Source organism: Oncorhynchus nerka, linkage group LG26 (genome assembly GCF_034236695.1).
Source record: "Oncorhynchus nerka isolate Pitt River linkage group LG26, Oner_Uvic_2.0, whole genome shotgun sequence".
NCBI classification, from domain to species: Eukaryota; Metazoa; Chordata; class Actinopteri; order Salmoniformes; family Salmonidae; genus Oncorhynchus; species Oncorhynchus nerka.
In genome coordinates this window covers 13,943,679-13,962,389 of record NC_088421.1, presented here as the reverse complement: position 1 = coordinate 13,962,389, position 18,711 = coordinate 13,943,679, and the positions used below count along the sequence as shown (strand labels likewise).

The 18,711-nt window shown below is 43.2% G+C and overlaps 1 protein-coding gene and 1 long non-coding RNA gene across 3 annotated transcripts in view; one reads left to right on the top strand and one right to left on the bottom strand.

Annotated features, from left to right (window-relative positions):
• Positions 1-18,711, top strand: part of LOC135564660 (uncharacterized) — a 529,018-nt gene that overhangs the window by 334,897 nt on the left and 175,410 nt on the right. The window lies entirely within an intron of this gene.
• Positions 1,459-16,788, bottom strand: LOC115110341 (probable G-protein coupled receptor 146). 2 transcript variants are annotated; one of them, XM_065010120.1, is made up of 3 exons: positions 16,498-16,788; positions 10,706-10,818; positions 1,459-4,883 (listed from the first exon to the last, which is right to left on the bottom strand). In XM_065010120.1, exons 2-3 carry the CDS (start codon positions 10,762-10,764, stop codon positions 3,827-3,829), a joined length of 1,116 nt encoding a protein of 371 aa, XP_064866192.1. In that variant the 5' UTR covers positions 10,765-10,818; positions 16,498-16,788; the 3' UTR covers positions 1,459-3,826. The 2 variants fall into 2 exon arrangements, with proteins under 2 accessions (XP_064866192.1, XP_029491779.1); XM_029635919.1 differs by lacking the exon at positions 10,706-10,818.

Here is an 18,711-nt window from a genome sequence, read left to right as displayed (position 1 = left end):
TGTTTGGCAAGACCTATAGCTACGAGTAGTGTGCAATGTACTGTGTATGTTGCACGACTGTGCAGACTCAGGACTTCCTAAAGCCTGAACATTTACAGTATCTATCAACAGTAGCTGGAGCAGCAGCAACTGATCATGAAGTCATTTTTTCCCCCAGCGGGGAATCCCTTTAAAGTTGATTAAAGGGTTGCCCTTTATGCAATGGTGCTTTCATTTGGTTAAGCTCAAATTTCATCCCCTCAAAAGTAATTACAAATGTCCACTGAGACGGTTTGAGTTAGTGTGAGGGGTCTGTTGAGTATAAACCCTGCCAAAGTCTCCAGGGCTATATCTAATGTCTGTCACCTTTTCCCCATGCTGGAATACGTCAGAACCATGTGTACACTCCTTCTCCTCCTCTCCGTTGGACATTCTAACAAAACAACTCGCTATTTAATCTCTTCACTTTTCTGCTTCCTCGGACTCCCTTTATCTCCAGCACGACTCCCACATCAGCTGCTCCACACGGTTATCGTATATATCAGAACAATATTGCTCTTGTTGAGAATTGCAACAACACTGGGCTGTATAACCAGGCCCACGGATGTCAAAAGAATTCACAGAACGCCTGGATTGTTCCTGTTTTACACAGTGTGGTTAAAGGGACGTGCCACAGCCACGGTTACCCTAGTGGGTTTACAATGCAGACAGAGTGTCTATTCTAGGTCTCAGTATATGAAGAGATTAACGTTGGAAATGGATGTGTCCCGTTGTCATACAGATTTTTCTTCTTTTTTTTTAACCTCTATAGCGCACAACGGTAGCTCAACATTAACCTTGGAATTGGACATCGGGGAGGGGATATCAACCCATAATAACATCATCTCTCTAAAGGGGGCTTAAATTCATCGGAATATATAAATAGCATCGATTCATTTCAAAATGTGCGGGTGATTTAAGTAGATCCTGCTGTTGACGAGGCCGGGTTTCAACCACATGGATATAAAACATGACAGGTCTGTATTTGGACCCACGCAGGGAAACACCCCCAGGTCACAGGGTCCCAGGTGGGATTGTCTGAGCCTGTCCCATGTGATTAGTGTGTTGATTTGGAGAAAAAAAAGAGACCCAGCTGCCAATGGGAGAAACAAGCTCTTTTTACAGTATAAATGGCTATGGTTTACCAAGCTCTGTAGATGGGCAACCAAACCTAATTACAGTATGTTGCAAGATGACACATAAGTGTGGTTTCTGATTTCTATAGCTATCTATCCCCATGGCTCCAAACAGCAATGAAAAATATGTTTGACATTGTTCACTGACACAAGAATACCCTCAGAAATGGACTACAATGTCATCTATTTTGACATTGATTTGTCATGACAATGTACCGTGGAGACTGGATACAGTTGACATTAGCAAAAATGTCAAAAGAACACTGTGAACATCAAGACAAAAGAGAAACTAAAAGAACAGACATTGTGTTTAATTCCCATGTTAGTTTATTGTGTAATCAGTCTTTGACTCAACCGACAATAGAGAAGATTACTGAAGCTACAGTATCTAAATATATATTTGAGAAAATAATACTGTATTTGTGAGAGGACATGGTGTTTTTCCAGTAAATCTCTAACATACAATATATACAGATATTTCATATTATACATATATATTGGTATATACACAGTCACAAAATCATCACATCTGAAACTGGATTCATCTTGCCCTATGTAGCTAAACCTCATGAAATAAAATACATTCTTATCTCTGCTTATATAGGTGGATTTAAAAGAATAGCATACTCTAACGTTTCCCATAAACATACAGTACTGGTTCTTTAAAAAATATATACTCATTTTGGTGGGTTATAACGGCACAACATAAAGGGGAGGTAAAGGGTGATGGAATCTGTCCTTCTAAAACTAAGAATCACATTAAAGTGACGTGCCAAAGGTTTTGTATCATTTCAGCCAGTAGTTTTGAAAGTAGTGCTCTTGAGACAAAACTGGTACCTGAAAGTAGAAAAGAATTGTGTACCATGTCATCCATTTCGTATGATATGTTAGGAAGTTGGAAGTGCCTAAGATCTCGGACTGAATCTTTAACTGTGAGAATTGACTGTTTCCTATTTCAGTTCCTATTCCTAACCATTCTTTATTTCCTGGTGTTGTCGGTCATATCTAAAGGTAGATTAACATTGCTTATAACTAACTTTACCATACAATGAAAAAGGATTCTGGCTCTTGCATGACATTTTCAGTGAATTCTACCATCATTCAACAACCCTGGAATTAAAATGAGCCAATATAAGTCTAGACATAAGCCATTTGTTTGTTTCTGGTAGTAGCAGTGGCAGAACATGTGACACATCTGTCCCTCTGTTGCTCTACTGCTCAGAAAGAGCATTTCAACTGTAATAAATTAGGACTTTGACCAGAGCTTAAATAATGATTAACAGGGTGTGGACTCATTTTTAGGGTTCCTCAGCACGAAACTCAAAGGGTTTTGCTGAGCTTTTAATTAAGTCAATACTTATCATGAGGTGGCCTGGATACACCAGCAGTAGCAAGAAGCAACATGTTTAAACAATGGGTTACAGCTTATCATTTTATTGTCTCTTTCAAAGTGGAGATGACTAAACTGACCTTTTCATTTTAGCAACAAAGACTTCAACACTTCAAACCATCACATAATCACATGCAATAACAGACATCACCATAGCATGGCAAGAGTGAAATGTGATTGGACGTGTTCATTATTTAGCTGAAATATAAATAGGACATGTTTTATATATAAACAGTCTTCCTCTTTAGTGGGAAGCAAGATAGCAAAGCAGCTGTGCAGGTCACTTCTGTGCCTCTAAGCAGCTTTTAGACATCACATAAACTGAGCCAAGGCAAATGTTCCCCACACAATGACTGGGTGTTGTGTGCAGCCAGATAAGTGAGAGCATTCTAGGACACAAGAGGTAAGTTGGCCATGCCTGAACCCTGAATAGAAGCTGTGTGGAGAGTTCTCTCCGTAGTTCACATGATCCTATGTAATGCCGTAGGGGTGTAAAATTAAACGAGGTACATGTATAGTACTGTGTAAACTGCTGAGGGTGACGAGCAGGCAAAGGTTCTCTCTAGGTGCAAGACAGTGGAGGACAGAGGACGTGTCCATAATGGCACCCTATTTCCTATATAGTGCACTACTGTTTAACCGGACACACAGGGCTCTGATCAAATGTAATGCACTATGTAGGGAATAGGGTGCCATTTGAGACCCCTCCAGTGTGTTGTGGCCGAGGCTGGACAGGAACTCTTCAATGAGACATGGCCTCAGGCTCCGGGGCACTGGGTGGTCTGACAGGGTCATAAACAGATTGTATTCCACTTCCTACCTACTACCAGCTACATGCATTGTAGTAACATGCTGATTGACACATGAGATATAAAAACAATTGTTACTCCAATAGTATCACTCATTGTCTGTTTTGGTGTGCAGCGCAGTATCTCTACAGCCTATGTTGGTGAATCACCCATGTGTGTATTAGAAGAGACACCGCATTACAACGGCTTTGCGCCCCCAATCTCACAACCAAGTATCCAAGTGACAAGCTTGCTAATGCACTTAGTGGTTTCTACTTGGTTCATCCTCTCGCTACAGAACTGGACAAAGAAAGTCAAGTTCTAGAAAGTCACTGAAGATTCCTTAGTTTCATTAAAAGTCAAGACTCCAGCCAGAGTGGCAGCAGTGGACCTGTGGCTGACTTCTAAGGCCACGTGTTGTGGGCTCTGTGGGGTCTGTGATAATAAGTGCAGCCTGGGTAAGAGGTTAGGGGTTAGTAAGGCCTGGCCCTGTCTCACGTCGCCACCTGCTGCACTGAGGAGTGTTCCTGAGGGCAGGATGTGTCCCTGCAGTTTAGCCTCTTTAGCAGCCGCTGCAGCTTGTGGGAGAAGTTGTTGTTCATCTGCCTGTACATGAGAGGCATGGCGAAGCTACTGGAGAAGGCCAGCAGCTCCGACAGACACCTCAGGAAGAAGTAAATTGTGAACCGCTGTTTGTTGTTGTTGTTGCTGCTGTAGCTCCCCGGTGCCCCGGCTATAGTGTGTACCAGTAGAGTCATGTAGTACGGGGTCCATAGGACAAACTGCATGCAGACAGAGGCCAGCAGCAGCCGGTGGATAGAAGGGTCCAGCCGGGATGAGTCCTGGTCCAGCGGGGTGGACTCCTTCCTAATACGCAGGATGAGCACGAAAGCATACAGCACGGCCACGGCCGGAACCACGTAGCCGATGAACATCATGATGGCGTCCGCAGCCTCCTTGTTCTGCATCTTGGAGCACTCAATGATCTTGGTGGAGACGTGGTTGCACACGTAGAAGAGCAGCGAGGAGAAGCTGGTGAGCACGGCGCCGCCCCAGATGAAGCCGCACACGTGCTTGGTGTTGTACACGCTGGACATGTAGGTGCGCGGCAGCGCTCGCTCGATGTAGTAGTCCAGGCTGAGCAGCGTGGTGGAGTACATGATGACCAGGGAGGAGATATTGAAGAGGATGAGCAGGGTGATGTAGATCTCATTGTTGTACTCCCACACAGGCCATCGTGTGAAGCTAGGGCCTAGCAGCTCCACGGGGGCCACCAGGTTGAGGACCAGGCCAGCGATGGCCATGTTGACGAAGTAGACGTCTGGCATGGTCATGGACATTTTGTTGGAGAGGTTGACCACCACCAGCAGGGCGTTGTAGCAGAGCCCTATGGGGAAGCACACCATGAGGTAGAACAAGGAGAAGACGGAAAGGACGAGGCCAAAGTCCTGGCAGAGCCGGTGTTCGGAGCTGGAGTCCGTCTCATTGTAAGCTATACAGCTCCACATAGCTAGGGCTCTGAGAGAGGGCTGCACTGGTGCACTGGCCTGGCTGGAGACAGACAGAGAGAGGAGAACAACATTAGTTAAGTTATCTTGTTTTTCATTACATAAACAAGTGCTGATGTGTGGTCAAGTATTAACACTGATGACTGAAGAGAGAATGTTCTCCACCCTCTGTCTCCTGCTCTCCTTCCTACTGTGTGAATTAAAATAACTCAAATATGAAGAGAGAATGTTCTCCACCCTCTGTCTCCTGCTCTCCTTCAAATATGAAGAGATGTGATTCCATTCTCTTTTAAACAATCTCATAATCCATCATGAATCCATCACTGGAAATATATTTTTCTATGTGGGAAACCACAAACTAAACAATAGGCATGGGTTTTTCTCATTTCAAGTTTCTCCTTGAGACATGTTCTAGGACTATCTATGTTATTGGAGTCATTCTTGTGGTTCTTTAAAAGTGCTACGCTGTGGAGAGAAGCAAGCAAGACCAGTCTCTCTCACACACACACACACACACACACACACGGCATGGCTATTATGCCTGGGGTTACACCATTAATTCCACTTCATTGCATTTCACTGGCTGAATAAAAACTCCTCACAATATGTTTCATTGGTCAGCTCCAGCCTTAAAAAAAGTGATTTCTTTCTGCAGTGTTCAGGGCCTCTCCAGCCAGAGCAAGTGAATCCCTTGTTCTAATGGAAGAATAACCTGCAGGGGCCAGGCTGCCTTCGGAGAGATGCCCTTGTTGCCCTCCAGATGAAGACCTCCCTCTTTACCATCGCCTGACTCTGCAGGCCGCTTGGCTTCTACTTCTTCCCATCCATGTCTCTTCCAAAGCATGAGCGCCTTCTATTCAGGTTACTACACTGGCTTGTGTGTGTGTGTGTGTGTGTGTGTATGTGTGTGTGTGCGTGTGTGTGCGCGAGAGGAACAGAGACGAGAGAGAGAGAGAGCGAAGGAGTTTGCGGGAGATGGGTAGCCCCCCTGTGCCTGGTCGGGCGGTCCCAGGGAGGGGTCAGTGTGGAGTGGACTGAGCGTGAGGTTGGAGTTCAGGGCAAGGTCAGAGAGAACGCCTGGGCACATGGAGGGCGGGGGGGCGGCCTGACTGGGGATCATCCTGCTGCTCGGCGCAGTGAGAGGCTGCTCATTAAAACAGCAGTTACATAACTCTGCTGTCGGAGTCTGAACTGTAACATGCCAACTCTGATCATATTAGTTCTGCTCAGGAAGAAGTGAAAGCATACGCTAACAAAAGAGCTCATGTCAGGAGGGAATGGAACACGGGGAGAATTCTCAACATTGTATTCAAGCTTAGACAGTTCAAAATGAAAAATATAGAATCAATGATAAGATTCCCCGAAGAGAGACATGGGGTTTGATGCTTCGTAAAAGCGCGAGACAAAAAACATATGATTTTAAAAGGTTGGATGAATCAACTGGTGCACAAGCCGCTCTCGTGCAAAGTAAGGAAGCATATTTACAAGCTCATATTACGTAGTGTTTACCTGGTGACCTGGTCAGACTACTACAAAATAACATTTCCAGACAATGTTTTGGAAACAGAGCAGACAGATGATTTTGTTTGCAAGAGGCTAAGAAGGTACCACAGCCAGTGAAGAGAACATTCCTTCTTTCAATTACATAACCTCAGTTTCGGCCTGAGGGGACACACACACACACACAGGCATGGATATTGACGCCACACACTCACACAGAAACACTTTCACATATGCGGCTGCTACTCTGTTTATTATCTATCCTGATTACCTAGACACTTTTTTTTACCTAGACACTCGTTTTCTGCTCCAGTTTAAAGGGGTGGGGGAGGGCTCACCAAGACTAAAGACAAAAGGCATGTGAGTAACCTGTCTTTTGGAATAACACCCTGCCGTACCAAACAGGAAGAACAGTGTGTATCTTGAGCTCTCAACCCCCTAGTTAGAGTCTGTCTCTCCTCAAATCAAATCAAAGTTTATTGGACATGTACACAGTTTTGCAGATGTTATAATGGGTCCCTATAGTGGGTGCAGCAAAATGCTTGAGTTACTAGCTCCTAACATAACATACAGTATATGAATAAGAATCCAGAATACACAAAACATTAAGCACACCTTCCTAATACTGAGTTGCATTCCAATGCTTCCCACAGCTGTGTCAAGTTGGCTGGGTGTCCTTTGGGTGATGGACCATTCTTGATACACACAGGAAACTGTGGAGCATGAAAAACCCAGCAGCGTTGCAGTTCTAGACACACTCAAACCTGTGCCTAGCACCTACTACTATACTCCGTTCAAAGGCACTTAAATATTTATTCTTGCCCATTAACCCTCTGAATGGCACACACACACAGTCCATGTCTCAATTGTCTCAAGGCTTAAAAATCTTTCTTTAACCTGTCTCCTTCTTCTACACTGATTGAAGTGGATTTAACAAGTGACATCAATAAGGGATCATAGCTTTCACCTGGATTCACCTGGTCAGTGTATGTTATGGAAAGAGCAGGTGTTCATAATGTTTTGTACACTCTGTGTATAATTAAGCAATACGGCCTGAAGGAGTATGGTACATGGCCAATATACCAAGGCTAAGGGCTGTTCTTATGCACGACGCAAAGCAGAGTGCTTGGATACTGTCACGCCCTGATCTGTTTCACCTGTCCTTGTGCTTGTCTCCACCCCCTCCAGGTGTCACTTATTATCCCCGGTGTATTTATCCCTGTGTTTCCTGTCTCTCTGTGCCAGTTCGTCTGTTTGTCAAGTCAACCAGCGTTTTTGTGTCTCAGCTCCAGCTTTTTCCAGTCTCTCTTTTCTCACCCTCCTGGGTTTTGACCCTTGCCTGTCCTGACTATGAGCCTGCCTGACCACTCTGCCTGCCCCTGACCTCGAGCCTGCCTATCGTCTTGTACCATTTGGACTCTGACCTGGTTTATGAACTCTCGCCTGTACCAGACCTGCCTTTTGCCTCCCCCTTTTGCTATAATAAATATCGGAGCTCAACCATCTGCCTCCTGTGTCTGCATTTGGGTCTCGCCTTGTGGCCTTATAGATACAGCCCTTAGCCATGGTGTATTGATCATATACAACAAACCCAAGGTGCCTTATTGCTATTATAAACTGGTTACCAACGTAATTAGAGCAGTAAAAATAAATGTTTTGTCAGACCTGTGGTATTCGTTCTGGAATACCACGGCTGACAGCCAATCAGCATTCTGGACTCGAACCACCCAGTTTATAATCCAGCATATAAATATGAATCCAGTATGTAAATACGCAGCGTGTATAAACAGTGTAACAAAACTGCAATGTACAGTGGGACATTGCAGAATGAGCAATGTGAAGAATACAGTGTATGAATACAGTGTGAAAAACATGAAATGTCTCTATATTCATGGGACAGCAGTGTTGACTGTGTGAGTCCTCCCAGAGACTTGGGCAGTGTGTTAATAATGAACACAGCAGCCTAACGGACTGTGGGAGTGTGTGTGAACAATCAAAAGGCAGAGCACACTGTGTGCTTGAGACATAATCACCTTTTATGTCACACACACCCTCTTAATTACCCACACCGAACATCAAAACACAACTAACTTCTTTTGTATTCCAGTACAATCTTCGTGTTGGAATAGACTGCAGTTCTTCCCTGTAAATCTCTTTTCATTCAGCGGTTTTCCAGAACCTTTTCTCTCTCAAGAGACCATGACAGAACTTGGACTGGGATGGTAGACACATTCCTAAGGGTGTGAAAAAAGTGAGCTACGCTGCTGACGCTTCACTGGCAGTAACATCAACACAACAGGGCATAGACGCTTTCTCCACTATAAAGGGCACCTGGTTGAGATGGGAAAATGTCATTCATAGGACACCTGGTTGAATTGTAAGAAGCCTTCGGTCAACAGTATGTCACGAAACCTTACCGTGACTGTGGTATTACACTAGCCTGGTCCAATATTGTATGCTGTAACCATAGGAGCTCACTACAACACATTTAGTATGGGAACACCAAGATATTCCCCCGTGTCCTGATCCAAGACAATCTTCTCATTTCACTCATCTTCAAGGTTCAATGTTGTTAGTTTAATATTACCAGAAGTAGAAAAGGAGAAACCTCCCTCCAGACCAGGTGTTAAGGGATACAGATGGGTTTGATATCTCAGGGTTTTTGATGTGAATAGCGTGACACGCTGTGATAGGCTCACACCCCTCACTTCCCCTCTGGAACGTACAGCTATTTCTCAGAATCGCCTGAATGATGTCACATGAGAGCACATACATGTCTGTAATCGTGTTTGATAGCTGGAGCAAGAGCAGCTTTTTGGAAGGATCATACTGCACACTTGGAGACTAACTTTCAGATGTTGCGCAAACTAACAACAGAGCATTCAATCTACTCTGAATCTAACCGCAATTAGATTAGGACAACATTTCATTCAAACTCATTTCATACCATACAAGCTATTTCCTCTGCTCAAAAATCGAGCTATTCTCCCAAACAGGATAACATTGGCATCACGTCTGGTTTCACACCGATTGTCCTCGTTGCACTTCGTTTGAGGACAGGCTAGGAGGTAACAAACATGAACATTTCAGAACGATGAGAGAACACGTTACTGTTTCATGAATAATTCCACCTGTGAAAGTCCTTCAGCTCTCATGAATAGCCCCCTTTGATATTCTCAGCTGCTTTCGCTTCCCTCAGAGTAGCATAACAAGCGAGGGGAGCGGCGTGTGATTCGTGTTAAGGTGCCCGCTCTGGTGTGCCGCAGGCTTAGAGTTTGTTATTTACCATAACGCTCAACAGTGTCAAACCTGGTGCATTTTCACTCATTATAATTAATGGCCTCGCGTGACTTTGTTACACAATCACAGCAAAATGAGGAGCAAAACTATGCATTCTGCTTTTGTATGTCATGTGGCAGGTGGCTTCTCTTACTACTTCAGTGCAAAAAAACAGACTTATTTACAATATTGCTGTAAATAGTTCTGTTAATTTTGTCTAATCTAATCTACTTTATTCCACACCTCACCTCTGTGCTTTCTATTGATAGTCCAGCCGGTCCTTAATCTAAGCCAGTCTATGTACTATAAATGCTAGACAAGAGGCTATAGGAGATAAAGAACAGTGATCAACCTCAGTCTAAAAGAGTGACGTCCTGAAAATTATTATTTTTAAATATTGCACAATTCCTGTAAACAATAATTCCTGTAAACAATAATTCCTGTTTGGACGGCACTCAGTGAAGTGATTGAAGGAAGACAATGTTGATGACGAAATGGGAAAATGTGATATGTCTCTCATGTAAATCCAGTAGAAACATGTCAGCTACACACTTGGAAAAACACACCCGAGTGCTTCCCCTAGTTCTCATATAGGGGAATGCTGCTACTAAAAAAGCATGAATTCATGTAAACTAATGAACTTCTGCTCTATATTGGCATTCCAGAGTTTTTGGCCCATTGCATGACATCATAATCGGATCTGATTATTCTGACCAATGACCAGTCATACTTGATTTGCATATGTATCCTCCTACTTTGAAGGGGTAAGCGGGAAGGATCTAGTGCAGGGGTATTTAACTCTTACCCTACGAGGTCCAGAGCATGCTGGTTTTCTGTTCTACCTGAAAATGTATTACACCAGCCTGGTGTCCCAGGTCTAAATCAGTGCCTGATTAAAGGGGAACAATTAAGAAAAAAAAGCAGTGGAACTGGCTTCGAGGTCCAGAGTTGAGTTCGAGGGCTCTAGAGTCTAGATCACACGTGTCAAACTCATTCCACGGAGGGCAGAGTGTCTGGGGGTTTTCGCTCCTCCCTTGTACTTGATTGATGAATTAAGGTTACTGATTAGTAAGGAACTCCTCTCACCTGGTTGTCTGGGGCTTGATTGAAAGGAGAAAAAAAAGAACCCGCAGACACTTGGCCATCGGTGGAATGAGTTTGACACCCCTGGTCTGGAAGATCCTATCCGCCAATCAGGGCTGTGTATGTAAATATATTTACATTTGTATCAACACGCCACACGATCAGACTGAGCATTTTAATGGAAAAGAGCCTTAAGGAAATAAATGAAAACATGTTTTTAAATAAACACGCACAGTGATTTATTAGACATACAGTAATGATTTAAGAATACAATTAAAAAGACTGCATGAGGGCTTTAAATAGCAGTTTTAATGCAGAATAGGGAGAAAATAATCATAGGAATCTGTGAATATTTTCCAAAATATATGTTTTAACACTGTAATTAACCACCACTGAGACTTTTAATGAGTAGTAAGTGTATCTACATCATAAACACAATTGAATGCATTAGTTACCAATTAAGTAACAACAACATGATGATATCAGTAAATTGACTAATATGGAAGTTACATATCAGTAGGCTACTATATCAAGTGATGCCAAAGCACAACCAAAATCCCCTTCTCAAATGACTTCTTATGTAAATACACCCTGAAAAAATTATGTTTGACAGGAAGGTGTGTAGTTGGTTGCAGTGCAAGTACATTTCTAAAACCAAAGTAATCTGTGAGAGCATGGCCTGTCAGTCTTCTTGAACATCATGCCACCTGTGAAATAGTTTCCCATGATTTACTTGTAAAATGACTCATGTCATGAGTTTACTTGTAAAATGACTCAAATCTAACAGTCTATATTTTCAGGAAATGAAGGCATAGATACATTTTTCATCCATTTTCCATCTTAAAAATTAGGCATAACTAATGACTTTGATTTCTGGTCAAACAGAATGAAAAGAGGTCAGAAAACATCTACCAGGAATTAGGAAAACATCAAAACACAATAATGTTGAAGTAAAGATCTCTGACAACTAATATCAGTATTTATATATATGTTTTGGCAAAATGCTTTGCCTTCTGTAAGTTTAAGAAACATTGCCTTCTGTCTTTTCACTGTTACCAAAAACCCACATGTTTTTGATAGATTTGAATTTCTCGCCCTCATGAGGAGGGAGGATAAATGAAAGTTAGCACATGTAACAAGTAAAGGTAGACCTATCAACGAATGTTTTTACTGATACACATTTTGATTTATTAACACTTTTAATTCTATCACCAAATCAATTACAGAATTGTGAAAATCAGTAACAGAATTACTGTAATTGAATTGACTACAATGGAAAATCATAGTAGTCACAAACCAGAGTTGGGTCATCTGCTACTGTCCTCCCTTCCACTGGCATACTGTTATGTTCAGCTCATAGGGTCATCTGCTACTGTCCACCCTTCTACTGACATACTGTTATGTTCAGCTCATAGGGTCATCTGCTACTGTCCACCCTTCTACTGACATACTGTTATGTTCAGCTCATAGGGTCATCTGCTACTGTCCACCCTTCCACTGGCATACTGTTATGTTCAGCTCATAGGGTCATCTGCTACTGTCCACCCTTCCACTGGCATACTGTTATGTTCAGCTCATAGGGTCATCTGCTACTGTCCACCCTTCCACTGGCATACTGTTATGTTCAGCTCATAGGGTCATCTGCTACTGTCCTCCCTTCTACTGGCGTACTGTTATGTTCAGCTCATAGGGTCATCTGCTACTGTCCACCCTTCCACTGGCATACTGTTATGTTCAGCTCATAGGGTCACCTGCTACTGTCCACCCTTCCACTGACATACTGTTATGTTCAGCTCATAGGGTCATCTGCTACTGTCCACCCTTCCACTGGCATACTGTTATGTTCAGCTCATAGGGTCATCTGCTACTGTCCACCCTTCCACTGGCATACTGTTATGTTCAGCTCATAGGGTCATCTGCTACTGTCCACCCTTCCACTGGCATACTGTTATGTTCAGCTCATAGGGTCATCTGCTACTGTCCACCCTTCCACTGGCATACTGTTATGTTCAGCTCATAGGGTCATCTGCTACTGTCCTACCTTCCACTGGCATACTGTTATGTTCAGCTCATAGGGTCATCTGCTACTGTCCACCCTTCCACTGGCATACTGTTATGTTCAGCTCATAGGGTGATCTGCTACTGTCCACCCTTCCACTGGCATTCTGTTATGTTCAGCTCATAGGGTCATCTGCTACTGTCCACCCTTCCACTGGCATACTGTTATGTTCAGCTCATAGGGTCATCTGCTACTGTCCACCGTTCCACTGGCATACTGTTATGTTCAGCTCATAGGGTCATCTGCTACTGTCCACCCTTCCACTGACATACTGTTATGTTCTGCTCATAGGGTCATCTGCTACTGTCCTCCCTTCCACTGACATTCTGTTATGTTCAGCTCATAGGGTCATCTGCTACTGTCCTCCCTTCTACTGACATACTGTTATGTTCAGCTCATAGGGTCATCTGCTACTGTCCTCCCTTCCACTGACATACTGTTATGTTCTGCTCATAGGGTCATCTGCTACTGTCCACCCTTCCACTGGCATACTGTTATGTTCTGCTCATAGGGTCATCTGCTACTGTCCTCCCTTCCACTGGCATACTGTTATGTTCAGCTCATAGGGTCATCTGCTACTGTCCACCCTTCCACTGGCATACTGTTATGTTCAGCTCATAGGGTCATCTGCTACTGTCCACCCTTCCACTGGCATACTGTTATGTTCAGCTCATAGGGTCATCTGCTACTGTCCACCCTTCCACTGGCATACTGTTATGTTCAGCTCATAGGGTCATCTGCTACTGTCCACCCTTCTACTGACATACTGTTATGTTCTGCTCATAGGGTCATCTGCTACTGTCCTCCCTTCCACTGACATTCTGTTATGTTCAGCTCATAGGGTCATCTGCTACTGTCCTCCCTTCTACTGACATACTGTTATGTTCAGCTCATAGGGTCATCTGCTACTGTCCTCCCTTCCACTGACATACTGTTATGTTCTGCTCATAGGGTCATCTGCTACTGTCCACCCTTCCACTGGCATACTGTTATGTTCTGCTCATAGGGTCATCTGCTACTGTCCACCCTTCCACTGGCATACTGTTATGTTCAGCTCATAGGGTCTCCTGCTACTGTCCTCCCTTCCACTGGCATTCTGTTATGTTCAGCTCATTCTTTCTCTTTCTGTTGTCTGGTAGTCAAAGTGAAAGTGTAAAAACAGTTTGGACAACCACTCCCTCTCTCTGCCTCTCTCTTGCCAGTTAAAGTCACTTCTCCCGGCTCTTACTGACACCTACCCATGAGCCCCCTCTCTTTCCATTTACTGTAAACAGCATCTGCTCTGGCCGTCGCTGGATTCTAATGAACTCTGCCCCCAAACAAGACCAAATTTGGTTTGTCTGGACCGGACCAAATCTTAACTAATCATAGACGTCTATGTTTCACAAGTTTGGACAGCACAGTACAGTAAGAGTACCAATGTCCAATGTCTTTAGGAGCGACTAGCCTCATCGTGGCCCCACACACCACAATCTGGAGCCCTATATGGGTGAATTCGGGGTTCTAACAGTTATAGGCATTGGTACCTCTGTACTCTACTGTGCTAAACTATGATGTCCAAACTTATGCCAATTTGTAAGTCGCTCTGGATAAGAGCGTCTGCTAAATGACTTAAATGTAAATGTAAATGTAAATGTTATGAAACATATAAGTCTAGGATTGGTTGAAATTTGGTCCGGTCCAGAACAACCAAATTTGGTATTGTTTGGGGGCAGAGTTCATTAGAATAATAGCTAATGTGTAGAATAATACCCCAAAATGCAAAGGAGGATATTGCATATTTCTACCTTTGTGTACCTATTCAGGATACATCACCATGAAGATAATGACATATCCATAATGATGCATTTCTATGTAGTACAGGTCCGGGACTCTTGATGTAATTACATTCACATCACTTATTGTAGTTCAATAAACCAAAACAGATGTTTTTCAAACTCAAGGTGTCAAATTATAGCTGAAACCCCATTATTTCTGCATCTTCGAATCCTAATTCAGAGCTGACAACTTTTTTGTTTGTTTGAATTTTACCCCCCTTTTCTCCCCAATTTCGTGGTATCCAATTGTTAGTAGTTATCTTGTCTCATCGCTACAACTCCCGTACGGGCTCGGGAGAGACGAAGGTCGAAAGCCATGCGTCCTCCGAAACAAAACCCAACCAAGCCGCACTGCTTCTTAACACAACGCGCATCCAACCAGGAAGCCAGCCACACCAATGTGTCCGTGCACCTGGCAACCTGGTTAGTGTGCACTGGGCACAGCCCGCCACAGGAGTCGCTAGTGCGCGATGAGACAAGGATATCCCTACCGGCCAAACCCTCCCTAACCCGGACGACGCCGGGCCAATTGTGCGTCATCCCATGGACCTCCCGGTCGCGGCCGGCTGCGACAGAGCCTGGGCTCGAACCCAGAGTCTCTGGTGGCACAGCTAGCAGTGTAAATGTGTTCTTTGGAGTGATGAATCACGCTTCACCATCTGGCAGTCCGACAGACAAATCTGGGTTTGGCGAACACCAGGAGAACGCTACCTGCCCCAAAGTATAGCGGCAACTGTAAAGTTGGTGGTGGAGGAATAATGGTCTGGGGCTGTTTTTCATGGTTCGGGCTAGGCCCCTTAATTCCAGTGAAGGGAAATCTTAACGCTACAGCATACAATGATATTCTAAGCGATTTTGTACTTCCCACTTTGTGGCAAAAGATTGGTGAAGTCTCTTTCCTGTTTCAACATGACAATGCCTCCATGCACAAAGTGAGGTCTATACAGAAATGGTTTGTCGAGATCAGTGTGAAAGAACTTGACTGGCCTGCACAGAGCCCTGACCTCAACCCCATCGAACACCTTTGGGATGAATTGGCACACCAATTGCGAGCCAGGCCTAATCGCCCAACATCAGTGCACGACTTCACTAATGCTCGTGCCTGAATAGAAGAAGCAAGTCCCTGTAGCAATGTTCCAACATCTAGTGGAAAGCCTTCCCAGAAGAGTGAAGGCTGGGGGGGAGCAACTCCCTACTAATGCCCATGATTTTGGAATGAGATGTTCAATGAGCAGGTGTCCATACTTTTGGTCATGCAGTTTATCATACTAATTTGAGTGTCCCGGATTTACGTTTACTATGTCTAGTCTATGAGACCAGTCTGACTTTAACGTTAGGTTCATGTAAAATGTTCATATGTTTGTAAGTTAGATCATCCTTCAAATCAATGTTATAGATGATAGTCACAGTATGATCTACCTATGCATGAATCAGATTGCTGGTAATAGGGTCTTTAGTGATTACGAAACCTATTTGTGCAAGTGTTTCCAGAAACATTAAAGCACAAAGCTGATTACTTTTTCGTAACTTGTTGAACTGTCCAATGTAATACATCCTGCTAAACTAAAAGCAATGTATCATTATATCGGTCACAGAATCTAGACTCGCGGATTGTATCCATTTGCTTGTAACCTATTCGGCGCCGATTTCCTAAGGGTGCTACGGACCATTGGGAGCTAAGCAAGGATAACTGTCATCTATAGTTGATAAAACTATAGATAACATAACATCTGTGAGGATATTGTTGACCACTACATTCAAACACACGCTATATTTTATCATAGCCCACCTATTTATTCTACAGCCAAATGAAACAGTAAAGTCAATGATTTCGTCCGAACATAGATAGGAAATATGTTTGTGTGGAACTCAATATGCAGTCTGCTGAAAAATGATACAAACATTTTAGGAAAACTCACCAGAAAAGTACAGATTTGGCACGGCGACAAGTCTACGGAGGCATCGGGTTTTGCTGTACTTCCACTGACATTTCTCTGTAATTACATTTGGTGTTCACTTGTAACAAACGTCGTATACTTTTCAATTCGGAAGAAAAAAATACAAAAACGGTATAGTTAGATCTATTACTTTTTGCGTAGTTACTTAGGCTACTGCAGCATTTAGCGATAGAGTTTCTAGTCTGACGAGGTTTGTTCTCGAAAGGGGAGGACGTTGACAACTTACTACGAATTGAGTGGTACTGAACCCTACAGTGTATACACACGTGACCCTCCCCCACCGTCTCCTTCGTTTCGTCGATGAGGCCCGACTCGCCCTCGACGCGCTCATTGGACGAAGCAGATCAGAGGGGGAGTTGGGGGGACTCTCAACAACATACCCCGCTTTTACGTGCGCAAAACACCCAGTCATACCGAGGGAGCCTGACAGCAGTTTTAGGCCAGTATGCTGTTAAATGCAGAAAGAGTTTGTTGGGAAATCAGTTTTACTTTGAGTTTGCCGTTATCAGTGTCCTGTGTTTTTGTCTTTCCCAATCAATAATAGCCTAATATTCAATGAAATGTCTCTGTCTTCAAAGTGCATGTATGCAATGTACATCACAATCACCTGCTTCTAATATAAATCTGACAACTCCAAACGGATACTGTTCTAATTCTGGAAATAGAAATGTAGCTAGTAATAAGCAGAAATTGTGATTATGCATGATGTAACAGGATTATATCTGGACATGGAATGCCTGTATCAGATAACTGGAGCGAAGGCTATTTTTATACTCTAATCTTTCACACCTCATCTCTGTGTTTTCATTTGGTAGTGTTTACATAAATAAATCTACCAAATCTGCATGAAATGCTAATAATATTGGTGGGATGAACTGCCCTGTGGTCTGTTTGTCAAGTGTCTGGTATGACGTGATTGGTGTTTGACAGGAGAGCGTTGTGGGTTTGGGGTAGGTTTGTGTGTTGTCCCTGTCAAGTCCAAGAGAGGCAGGTCTAACTTAAACCTAACTGGAGAAATCCCGGAATCAGACAAATCTATCCTAATCTACCACTGGTCTGTACTGGTGGACTTGGCAGGCAGAAATCTAACAGCAGTCTCTGCTTACTTTAACTGAGAGGGGGATGTATAATACAAACAGGTACTGATGAACAGCATTTTCTTAATAAGCATATACTCAAATGAACAAGAAGGATGTTCTGTTAGTTATAGCAACATGTATTACATGATAAGACACACTGTTTGTGGTTGGAATGAGACTACTGGAGTTTGCTAAGAAGATTAAGGATTACAGAAGTAGTGGCCAACTGTAAATACTTCACTACTGTTTATGACCCACATACTCTATCTATGTGCTGACCCACACAGAGAGAGGGTTTGAAATTAACTCTGCGTGTGTTCTAATTGGACAACAGCAAGGTTGAAGCTCATAAACAAATGACAGGGTGAAACATATTATTGATCATACTGTTCCATCTTAAATCAGATTGTCGATAAACACTAATCTGTTCATGAATTAAGCAATGAGGCCAGAGGGGTGTGGTATATGGCCAATATACCACGGCTAAGGGCTGTCCTTATGCACGATGCAATGCGGCAATATACCACAAACCCCCAAGGTGCCTTATTGCTATTATGAACTGGTTACCAATGTAATTAGAGCTGTAAAAATACATGTTTTGTCATACCTGTGGTATATGATATACCACGGCTTTCGGCCAATCAGCATTCAGGGCTCGAACCACCCAGTTTATAATCATGATTATAACAATGTTGTAACGTCTAGAGATGAATTTCTGACCCAGATATGCCAGCATGATAATTTGTTTGGAAACCTACTTATTATATACTACAAGCTTGTTTTTAGATGGGTATAGTTAATCTTGTTAAGAGAGAAATCACTGATTGCCCTTCTCACCATTGTAGAGTAGTTTTTAAGTTGATAATACATCAAATATATTTTATTTTGGATATTCAGTTTGATAGTGAAACCAATGTTGTTTTTTGGTTGATCTTTGTTAGACCATATCACACAGAGAAGACATCTACTATCACCATCATGTTACATTTCATTAGTCTGTGTGTCCTGCTAAAACTCCCCTCTCTCAACGGCTCCTTGAGATTTCTCTGAAGAGATTTCACCAGAGGCTTCTGATGACATGGTGACATAAGTCTTT

What these genes read in the sequence shown, in the direction of transcription:
- LOC115110341 (XM_065010120.1), bottom strand. Translation starts at nt 10,764, where the DNA reads ATGGCCAAGTGTCTGCGGGTTCTTTTTTTTCTCCTTTCAATCAAGCCC. An exon ending in ATCAAGCCCCAGACAACCAG is followed by an intron (nt 4,884 to 10,705) that starts GTGAGAGGAGTT and finishes GTCTGTCTCCAG; the next exon opens with CCAGGCCAGTGCACCAGTGC.